General features: G+C 37.8%; 1 protein-coding gene across 1 annotated transcript in view; it reads left to right on the forward strand.

Annotated features, from left to right (window-relative positions):
* Positions 1-12,126, forward strand: part of PLB1 (phospholipase B1) — a 147,350-nt gene that overhangs the window by 83,758 nt on the left and 51,466 nt on the right. Inside the window, exons 40-48 of the mRNA XM_073671780.1 lie at positions 2,839-2,943; positions 3,340-3,435; positions 5,037-5,108; positions 7,240-7,317; positions 8,181-8,244; positions 8,456-8,514; positions 8,740-8,807; positions 10,619-10,662; positions 11,311-11,410. Of these exons, the coding sequence (XP_073527881.1) occupies positions 2,839-2,943; positions 3,340-3,435; positions 5,037-5,108; positions 7,240-7,317; positions 8,181-8,244; positions 8,456-8,514; positions 8,740-8,807; positions 10,619-10,662; positions 11,311-11,410 (686 nt within the window). The remainder of the gene's footprint in view (positions 1-2,838; positions 2,944-3,339; positions 3,436-5,036; positions 5,109-7,239; positions 7,318-8,180; positions 8,245-8,455; positions 8,515-8,739; positions 8,808-10,618; positions 10,663-11,310; positions 11,411-12,126) is intronic.

Consider the following 12,126-nt stretch of genomic DNA (forward strand, 5'->3'; position numbering starts at 1 on the left):
AGTGTACCCCAATACTAAGATATAGTGTCACAGAGATACATAGTGTACCGCAATACTAAGATATAGTGTCACAGAGATACATAGTGTACCCCAATGCTAAGATATAGTGTCAGTGATACATAGTGTACCCCAATACTAAGATATAGTGTCACAGATATACATAGTGTACCCCAATACTAAGATATAGTGTCACAGAGATACATAGTATACCCTAATAGTAAGATACAGTGTCAGTGATACATAGTGTACCACAATACTAAGATATAGTGTCAGTGATACATAGTGTACCGCAATACTAAGATATAGTGTCAGTGATACATAGTGTACCCCAATACTAAGATACAGTGTCAGTGATACATAGTGTACCGCAATACTAAGATACAGTGTCACAGTGATACATAGTGTACCCCAATACTAAGATACAGTGTCACAGTGATACATAGTGTACCGCAATACTAAGATATAGGGTCAGTGATACATAGTGTACCGCAATACTAAGATATAGTGTCAGTATTACATAGTGTACCCCAATACTAAGATACAGTGTCAGTGATACATAGTGTACCCCAATACTAAGATACAGTGTCACAGTGATACATAGTGTACCGCAATACTAAGATATAGTGTCAGTGATACATAGTGTACCGCAATACTAAGATATAGTGTCAGTGATACATAGTGTACCCCAATACTAAGATACAGTGTCAGTGATACATAGTGTAACGCAATACTAAGATACAGTGTCACAGTGATACATAGTGTACCCCAATACTAAGATGCAGTGTCAGTGATACATAGTGTACCCCAATACTAAGATACAGTGTCAGTGATACATAGTGTACCCCAATACTAAGATACAGTGTCAGTGATACATAGTGTACCCCAATACTAAGATACAGTGTCAGTGATACATAGTGTACCCCAATACTAAGATATAGTCACAGTGATGCATAGTGTACCGCAATACTAAGATACAGTGTCACAGTGATACATAGTGTACCCCAATACTAAGATATAGAGTCAGTGATACATAGTTTACCCCAATACTAAGATACAGTGTCACAGTGATACATAGTGTACCCCAATACTAAGATACAGTGTCACAGTGATACATAGTGTACCCCAATACTAAGATATAGTGTCACAGTGATACACAGTGTACCCCAATACTAAGATACAATGTCACAGTGATACGTAGTGTACCCCAATACTAAGATACAGTGTCACAGTGATACATAGTGTACCCCAATACTAAGATACAGTGTCAGTGATACATAGTGTACCGCAATACTAAGATACAGTGTCACAGTGATACATAGTGTACCCCAATACTAAGATACAGTGTCACAGTGATACATAGTGTACCGCAATACTAAGATATAGTGTCAGTGATACATAGTGTACCGCAATACTAAGATATAGTGTCAGTATTACATAGTGTACCCCAATACTAAGATACAGTGTCAGTGATACATAGTGTACCCCAATACTAAGATACAGTGTCACAGTGATACATAGTGTACCGCAATACTAAGATATAGTGTCAGTGATACATAGTGTACCGCAATACTAAGATATAGTGTCAGTGATACATAGTGTACCCCAATACTAAGATACAGTGTCAGTGATACATAGTGTAACGCAATACTAAAATACAGTGTCACAGTGATACATAGTGTACCCCAATACTAAGATGCAGTGTCAGTGATACATAGTGTACCCCAATACTAAGATACAGTGTCAGTGATACATAGTGTACCCCAATACTAAGATACAGTGTCAGTGATACATAGTGTACCCCAATACTAAGATACAGTGTCAGTGATACATAGTGTACCCCAATACTAAGATATAGAGTCACAGTGATGCATAGTGTACCCCAATACTAAGATATAGAGTCAGTGATACATAGTTTACCCCAATACTAAGATAGTGTCACAGTGATACATAGTGTACCCCAATACTAAGATACAGTGTCAGTGATACATAGTGTACCCCAATACTATGATACAGTGTCAGTGATACATAGTGTACCGCAATACTAAGATATAGAGTCACAGTGATACCTAGTGTACCCCATTACTAAGATTTAGAGTCACAGTGATGCATAGTGTACCGCAATACTAAGATACAGTGTCAGTGATACATAGTGTACCCCAATACTAAGATACAGTGTCAGTGATACATAGTGTACCCCAATACTAAGATACAGTGTCAGTGATGCATAGTGTACCGCAATACTAAGATACAGTGTCACTGATATATAGTGTACCCCAATACTAAGATACAATGTCAGTGATGCATATTGTACCCCAATACTAAGATACAGTGTCAGTGATACATAGTGTACCCCAATACTAAGATACAGTGTCAGTGATACATAGTGTACCGCAATACTAAGATACAGTGTCACAGTGATACATAGTGTACCCCAATACTAAGATATAGTGTCAGTGATACATAGTGTACCGCAATACTAAGATACAGTGTCAGTGATACATAGTGTACCCCAATACTAAGATGCAGTGTCAGTGATACATAGTGTACCCCAATACTAAGATACAGTGTCAGTGATACATAGTGTACCCCAATACTAAGATATAGAGTCACAGTGATGCATAGTGTACCGCAATACTAAGATGCAGTGTCAGTGATACATAGTGTACCCCAATACTAAGATACAGTGTCAGTGATACATAGTGTACCCTGATACTAACATAGTTTGAAAAAGATTTCTGGAACAATCGGAGCCTAAATCCTCATCATACCAGTGACATGTGACCATGACCTTTCAGTCTCGACACTTTCCTCATTATTCACGCTTTCTTCCCTTTTCAGCTCAGTCTTCGAGATTTCGTTAATTCTGGAAGATACGACACCAGAGAAGACTTCACTGTGGTTCTCCAGCCGTTTTTCCGGCAGCCAAAAATTCCACATCTCCCAGTACGTGTTTAGACCGAATGTTATCCCCTTTATTTTCTATTAGAATAACAACTCGTGAATCTATGTATTGGAGTCTTTTGTATATGTTGGCGATTCTCCTTGCTTTACAGTGCCACACTGCTCTTTTCACAAGAGGCTCCTCTGCAGCTAATCAGATGAACGCTGCTGCTGCTCCAGCTCTGACCTGTGTATCCGGTGATGGGATGGAGCAGCTGTCACTCAGCAGCAGAGCAGATGCTTATTAAGCTGTAAGAAAATCCTCATATGGGGGGTGTAGAGGAGAAAGCTGTGCACTAGGAGGCGCCATCTCTGCCGTCTTTCCCCTCTCAAAGTGATTATATTAAGATAATTCAGCTCATATTAATTAGTCTTCATTGTGATTTCCATATTTTTTAGACCGGAGAACCTGATGTTTCCTATCTGGCTCCTGACTGTTTCCATCTTAGCCAGAAGGCTCATTCTCAGCTAGCAAGAATGCTCTGGAACAACATGGTAAAGTCACTTATGTATTTTACATCATTCACTTTACACATTTCAAGTCTTTTATAACTTTTTTGCTGACTTTTCATTTTAATTTTTCCAACTGGAAATGTCTATAAGCTGCTGTTGATGGATCTAGTATTCATATTATGTGTTTCTATTTAACTATTATATTCGTTGCATTTTTGAATTTTTCATCATTCATTTTCCACCATTTAGGGCTATATTATATTTACAGCTGCTTTCACTTTTCAATTTACTTATACTTACTGGAAAATATAAGCTGCTGTTGATGGATCTGATATTCAAGAATTTGTGTTCCTATTTCATTTATATATTTTTCAACAATCACTTTCCACCATTCAGTATTGACTTTTCGGTTAATTTGTACAAAAGTAGAAAATGCCCACAAACTGCTGTTGATGGATCCAACATAATAATTAAAAAGAAGCTCCTAACATTATAGTATTTTTACATTTTTCATATATTTTACAACAATTACTTTTCACCATTCAGATCTTTATCGCTTATTGCACTGACTTTTCAGTTATTTTCTTTCCAACTGGAAACTATTCAAAAGCTGCTGTTGATGGATCTGATAAAATAATTCAAAAGAGACTTTTAATATTAGAGTATTTTTTTTGTCTTTTAATTTACAACATTCACTTTCTACCATTAAGAATTTTATTATTTTTCTAGCTTATTTCACCGACTTTGTAATTATTACTTAATAGAAAATGTCCTCACGCTGCTGTTGATGGATCTGATATTTTATTAAGAACTGTTTCTTTTTTATATTAATATTAGAGTATATTTGATTTTATGTATATATATATATATATATATATATATATATATATATGCTACAATATTCATCTTCTACTATTCAGATCTTTTTTTATCTTTATTGGTATTTTACTTACTTTTTAGTTACAGTTAATTTATACCCACTGAAAAATGTCCACAAGCTGCTGTTGATGGATCTAATAATGTAATGTTAAGTGTTTTCTATGTCATTTTTTTAGCCAGAGAGTAGCCCTGTTACGAACAGCAGCTGCTGTGTTGGTGGACCTGACGTGGCCATGATTTATACGATGGCATTTATTTGAGCAGTGTCACGTGATGATACTTACATTGGCCACACTTTGTGTACCTTTGTATCATTCGCTGATTTTTAATTTTTATTAGCATTTTTCACATTTTTCAGTTCACATTACTCCAGTTTGATTTAGTGTGAAAGTGTGTAACTTTTTGGTTTATGGTGCTTTTTTTTGTATTTTTGGGGGTCAGTCTTATTTTTTTAAGTATAGTTTTTTTTTCCAGTAAGATTTTGAACAGAAATTTAAAAAAAAAAATGCTTAGGTTTTTTTCGCAAAACTTTTTAAAGCACAGGAAAAAAAAAAGTTTGTATGTGAAGGCGGCCTGAAGGAACATGAGCGCTAACTGCAATAAAAATAAAGTTCTAATCGGAACTGTCAGCAGTAGTTGCCTGCTTGCTGATGGTTTCCAGGTAGTGACATTAATGAATCTTTACTCTCTTTGTGGCAAAGTTCATACAGTTCACGCTTCATTCCTTGTACTGATCCTTTGTGATTTTTGTGTTTATTTCTCAGCTTCAACCCCTTGGCCAGAAGACGGACACTTTGGACTTTACAGAGGATGTCCAGCTGATGTGTCCTACAGAGGTTGGTGTCCTCTGATGATATCGTGGCTATTTAGGATATTATGCAATCTGGCTTTGAAGGGTCAAAAAGTCAGTGCTAAAGGGGGTCTCCACTTTGGACCAACCCCCTTTTTTCTGTCCTCCTGCCGGGATCCTGAGGGATCTGCTGTAATCAGTGGAGAAACCTGGCAGTAAAGCCACGGCCCCACTATCAGTAATCGGTCAGTATTTTTTCTCAGGAGTGGGAGCCAAAACCAGGTGAGGAACAATCAGAGAAAAGGTAGAATAGAAACAAGTCACCAATTCTGCATTTATCACCCACTCCTGGTTTGGGCTCCCACTACTGAGAAAAAATACTGACCGAATACTGATAATGGGGCCGTGGCCTAAGACTTCAACTTACCTGCAGCTGCCCCACACCATGCATGACGGGTGCTGGCTGCGTTATACAGCCTGCATCTGCCTGTAACAGCAGCAATCATATCTAGCTGCTGTGTAACTGCTTATCAATCCCTGACAGCAGCATTTAAACGGTATGATCCAGCACGAGGGTCCGTCCGATGCCCATCGCAGGGTGTCAATGGTTTGCCAAAGCAGTTCAGAGCCTATAGAAAGCCCCTGTGGCCATAATCTACTTTCAATAAGCTCAGCAGTATCACAGGTTTAAGTCCTTCTAGGGGGACTAAAAAAAAAAAAAAAAGTTTAAAAAGGAAGTTAAAAAAAAAAGTTTTTCAACCTATTAAAATAGAAACATGAAACTTTAAATCGCCTCCTTTTTCCCCAATACAAAATAAAGCAATCAAAAAAAATAAATAAAATATATATATATATATATATATATATATATATTACTATCACCAAATCCATAAGTCTGCCGAAACAAAATATTAAATTATTCAATTTGCAGGGTAAAGAAAAAACATCTGTAACGTCTGAATTAGCATTTTTCGATCGTCGCACTTCCCACGAAATAATGCAATAGAAAAGCAATCAAACTATTATATGTCCCCAACATTGGACCGGTGAAAACCACAGCCCGTCACCCAGAAAACAGACCCTCCCACAGGACCATCAAACTGAAAAATAAAAAAAAGTTTTGAATCTCAGAAAGTGATGACAAAAAAACTGATTTTTTTTCTTACAAAGTTCACAAGTTTTTCACTAGTTAAATAAAAAAAATAACAAACAAATTGAAAACTGTAAAAGTTTGGTATCCCTGGAATCGTACTGACCTAGAGAATCATGCTGCCAAGACATTTTTTTTATCGAAATGAACGTTAAAAAAACAAAACCCAAAAACCATTTCATGGCACTGGGAATTTTTCTCCTGCTTTTCAGTACATTAATGGACTTATCCTGTAAAAAAAAAACAAGCTGTCATGTGGCTAAAAAATGTGTCAGGTCAATTATGACATAAAGGGGTGAGCAAAGACTGCATCGGCCCCGGGCTAGGACAAGACATATCACTTTTTTTTAGAAATGTTAGTGACTACCTGACATTTGCTGCAGATCTTTGGGTGTCCGGGTCCTGAGATCCCCACCGATCCCTCAGAAAGCCCTGTATCGGGCAGCTGGTTAAGCGTGGTACAGCTCAGTAGAAAGTCTATAACCCATTCTCCACTCTAGGTGCGCGCTCAGACTTTCTATTGAGCGCCATCCTGTGAGCGAGCACAAGCAGAGGCAGAGGCAGAAGCAGAGGCACAAGCAGAGGCAGAGACAGAAGCAGAGGCAGAGGCACAAGTAGAGGCAGAGGCACAAGTAGAGGCAGAGGCAGAGGCAGAGGCACAAGCAGAGGCAGAGGCAGAGGATTCTGCTTGATAACCTGCTTCTTTTTTTATCCCAAGAGGATTTTGAGCATTTGGTGGGATCTCAGGACCCGGATGCCACCGATGTGCAGGACATTTGCCCATCATTTAAAATAAAAGTGTAGATGTCTAGTCCTGGTCCAGGGCTGGTCCAGTCTTCGCCCGTCCTGTGGTCATATAATCCCACATATTAGGGTGGTTGTCTTTATTGGGCCGCTGTCAGGACCTTGTCTCCTTTCTCCGGCCATGCACTAGTGAAGCTCCATGATCGTCGTCCATCCTTGTATTAAACCATTGGAACAGTAGCCCGAGTCTATGTTCAATAACGATGTTTCCTTCCTTTTTCAGACCCAGCAATTCCTGAGGACCCAGCAGAACAGCGACTACGTGTACCCCACCCCAGTGCCCACACCGGCGCTTCCTAATGTAATGCTGCCCACACCGCCTGCCTTATCTTACTGCATCGTGATTGGTCGGGATTTGCTTTGTGTATATTTAAAGGGGGATTCCATCGTACTATCTGCCCCGCACCCACTTAGTTTGGGGTTACGGTGTATGGATCTGCATACTGAATTTGTCTACTCGTGATGCTCTTTAAAGGAACAATAAACCTGGAAATGAAAGAGTAGATTAAACGACAATGATATAGTCCCCCCCGCTCACTTTATATAGTTCTGCATCATTTCAGCATAATCCCAAAACAATTGGTCCCATAAGAATCCTAGGGTGGGTCTTACTGACCTCTTTTTCTAATGGGGAGAGGGTCCTGCTGCAGCCAGCCATTACACAGTCACATATCAGACAGTGAGGAGGGAGACATGGCGGACCTCCGGGGACACACAGAAGGTTTCTTTATACATTTATCAGTTTTAACTGTAATATTAGGCATTTTATTGGCCATCTCACAATCACACACGGGATAGTGAGGAGGAGGGGGACATGGCGGAGATCATGAGACACGGAGAAGATTTCTTTGTATACTTCTCCGTTTTAACTGTAAAATAATCCAAATAAGATCAGGAGGTTAAGAGAGAACATGCAGGGAGATATATTGTTTCTGTGCGTCTTCTGTGTCCAATACATGTTCTTAATGATGCAATCTCCCTAAATTGGGCTGCCCTAGACACCTGCCTAGTTCGTCTGTCTGTGCGGGGCAGTCATTTATTTACCGCCTTTACCTGTGAGTGTCCAGCTATAAAGACAATTTAATGCATTTGATATTTATTGCTATTGTGATGATTATTACACTATCTTTCCAGTGTTACTAATATATTCTATGTCCCTCACAGAACTTTGGCAGTGATTTGGATTGTCGCGGCTTCACATCGGTGTCCAGTAGTATTCCCAAGTCAGGTGAGAAGACGGTGTTGCATAAAGATGAAAACTGAATTTTATTTGTTTTTTTTTTAATGTAATGTATTTTGCATTATTGCTTTTATTATGAGACCCATATTTTATATGAAGGACTTTTTAATCTTTATTTTATTTATTTTATCTATCAGTGCATTATATCATATCATGTATCTGTATATATATATATATCTTTTTTTTTATTGTTTTACAGCCCATCAGCTCCGGCCGGGAGACATCAAGGTGGTGGCAGCTTTGGGCGATTCATTGACCGTAAGTCAGTCATTTTGGTATTGGACTGTAATGGGGATAGGGGGCACACTGAGGAGTATAGAGGGGCAGCGCCAGTCCGCTCAGGGAGTATCAATTCTTTTTTATTTAAATAGATGGCTACATAAGTGTTTTTAATATTATAATTAAAACTGGTATAAAAAGTTATTTTCCATTTGTACAATCCATTTAAGTATATGTATATATATATATTATACTTGTTTTTAGGCCGCTTTTGGTGCCAAGTCAACTTCCCTGATAAACCTTATGACAGAGTGGAGAGGAATTTCATGGAGGTGAGGACCGTATTTTGCAGCTATAACTAAACCCATATTATATTGTACTGTCTGCTACTGAATATAAAGAGAGACCAACACCAATATTACCGCCATACGGTGACCATATAATGATAGATTCCAGTTCTGCAGACCAAAAAAGTGATTACAGTACAGAAAAATCTGGTAACAGTGAGGAGCCACAGGGGGGGGGTTAAACCGGTGCAGCAAATTCTATGGGGGCGCAAAGTTTCGCCACCTGTCCAAACTGACACTGCTTTTTTTTTTTTGTGGGGCACTGTTTGTATCCACCCAATAGCTGACAAACTAGATTATTAAAGCAGCCAGGGTCAGTTACACAGCTCAGTTGCTGCCTATGCAGAGTGAAAGAGTCGAGATGAGTTTGTCATCAGCAGGGGCACTCTTCATAACCATTGACCGAGATAACAATGCTATCAGTATGAAGAAGTGAGCATTTTTATCTCAGTTGCTGCCTATGCAGAGCCTACTAGCTGATGACAAACACATATCCACGGCTGCACTCTGCAGAGGCAGCAACTGAGATAAGAAATGCTGCATTCTGCTCTCCCATAACTCCCCGCCTCCTCTAAACATTAACATTATAATAAACGTTTTGTTTTTACATACCTTTTCTATCGCTAACTAGGGCAAGTGCTACAGCTGGGACTAGGGTTAGGGTTAGGAAAAGAGTTAGTTAGGACAAGGGTTGGAAAAAGGGTTAAGATTAGGATAAGTGTTGGAAAAAGGGTTAAGATTAGGACAAGGTTTATGACTAGGGTTAGGGTTAGGAAAAGAGTTAGTTAAGACAAGGTTTATGACTAGGGTTAGGGTTAGGAAAAGAGTTAGTTAGGACAAGGGTTGGAAAAAGGGTTAAGATTAGGACAAGGTTTATGACTAGGGTTAGGGTTAGGAAAAGAGTTAGTTAGGACAAGGGTTGGAAAAAAGGGTTAAGATTAGGACAAGGTTTATGACTAGGGTTAGGGTTAGGAAGAGAGTTAGTTAGGACTAGGGTTGGAAAAAGGGTTAAGATTAGGACAAGGTTTATGACTAGGGTTAGGGTTAGGAAGAGAGTTAGTTAGGACTAGGATTGGAAAAAGGGTTAAGATTAGGACAAGGTTTATGACTAGGGTTAGGGTTAGGAAAAGAGTTAGTTAGGACAAGGGTTGGAAAAAGGGTTAAGATTAGGACAAGGTTTATGACTAGGGTTAGGGTTAGGAAAAGAGTTAGTTAGGACAAGGGTTGGAAAAAAGGGTTAAGATTAGGACAAGGTTTATGACTAGGGTTAGGGTTAGGAAGAGAGTTAGTTAAGACTAGGGTTGGAAAAAGGGTTAAGATTAGGACAAGGTTTATGACTAGGGTTAGGGTTAGGAAGAGAGTTAGTTAGGACTAGGGTTGGAAAAAGGGTTAAGATTAGGACAAGGTTTATGACTAGGGTTAGGGTTAGGAAAAGAGTTAGTTAGGACAAGGGTTGGAAAAAGGGTTAAGATTAGGACAAGGTTTATGACTAGGGTTAGTGTTAGGAAAAGAGTTAGTTAGGACAAGGGTTGGAAAAAGGGTTAAGATTAGGACAAGGTTTATGACTAGGGTTAGGGTTAGTGCAAAGATTAAGTTTAGGAGTATTGTTCGGGATAAGCCTAGGTTTAGGGTTAAGTTAGGATAAATAAAAAAAATAAAAAATAATGTTTTTATATTGATGGTTTTAGTAACAATAATGTGTTTTTTTTATGAAACACGATGTAGTAGATTGTGGCTCATAAACAATATCTTCAGGGTTATATGTGATTTATACATCGATTTATTTCTAATTTCAGCATTGGAGGAGACGGGACTCTGGAAACCTACACAACGTTACCAAGTAAGAGCTTTCATGTGCATGTTACATAGATGCTTATTGTATTTAATACAAGATCTCGGGAGATGATACATAGCCATGCTCCATGTAAATAAATACAGTAGCTTTTTTGACTATGTGCCCATGATAACACTTCCTGTAAATATGTTTTTTTCCGGACCCAGGAACAATAGGCCTAATGGCAGCAAATCAAGATCAAGCTTCCATTTTTTTCTAGTTGAAGTAAATAAATGTAAGAGGAAATCTGACTGATTGCTAATATATGATATATCTACAGTACAGACCAAAAGTTTGGACACACCTTCTCATTTAAAGATTTTTCTGTATTTTCATGACTTTGAAAATTGTACATTCACACTGAAGGCATCAAAACTATGAATTAACACATGTGGAATTATATACTTAACAAAAAAGTGTGAAACAACTGAAAATATGTCTTATATTCTAGGTTCTTCAAAGTAGCCACCTTTTGCTTTGATGACTGCTTTACACACTCTTGGCATTCTCTTGCACAATGCTTGTAACTTCAATTACTGATAGTTAAGCATTAAGATTGAATAATAAGACTCAGAGTATCGTTCTCCCGGTATTTAAGGTTCAGACACTTAATTAGAATCATTTTTGATTATTTCCTATTTTTTTTCCTTTCAGACATTTTGAAGAAATTTAATCCAAACTTAAAGGGATTCTCCACTGGTATTGACAAGCAAAACCTAATGTTCAACGTAGCAATTGGTGGTGCCAAAGCTGAGTAAGAATTAATTAATACTCAATATACCTAATTAATGATTTATAGAATCACATCTACAACTATCTAATTCAATATATTACAATGCAACTAACACTGAAACACTGCTCCCTATGTACAAAAATATAACTACTATAATACTGCTCCCTATGTACAAAAATATAACTACTATAATACTGCTCCCTATGTACAAAAATATAACTACTATAATACTGCTCCCTATGTACAAAAATATAACTACTATAATACTGCTCCCTATGTACAAAAATATAACTACTATAATACTGCTCCCTATGTGCAAAAATATACCTACTATAATACTGCTCCTATGTACAGGAATATAACTACTATAATACTTCCCCCAAGTACAAGAATATAAATACTATAATACTGCCCCTATGTACAAGAATATAACTACTATAATACTGCTCCTATGTACAAGAATAAAACTACTATAATATTGCCCACATGTACAAGAATATAACTACTATAATACTGCTCCTATGTACAAGAATATAACTACTATAATACTGCTCCTATGTACAAGAATAAAACTACTATAATACTGCCCCTATGTACAAGAATATAACTACTATAATACTGCCCCTATGTACAAGAATATAACTACTATAATACTGCTCCCTATGTGCAAGAATATAACTACTATAATACTGCCCCTATGTACAAGAATATAACTACTATAATACTGCTCCTATGTA

This window comes from Phyllobates terribilis, unplaced genomic scaffold, assembly GCF_046119375.1.
Source record: "Phyllobates terribilis strain yellow unplaced genomic scaffold, ASM4611937v1 Scaffold_3__8_contigs__length_932513732, whole genome shotgun sequence".
NCBI lineage: Eukaryota > Metazoa > Chordata > Amphibia > Anura > Dendrobatidae > Phyllobates > Phyllobates terribilis.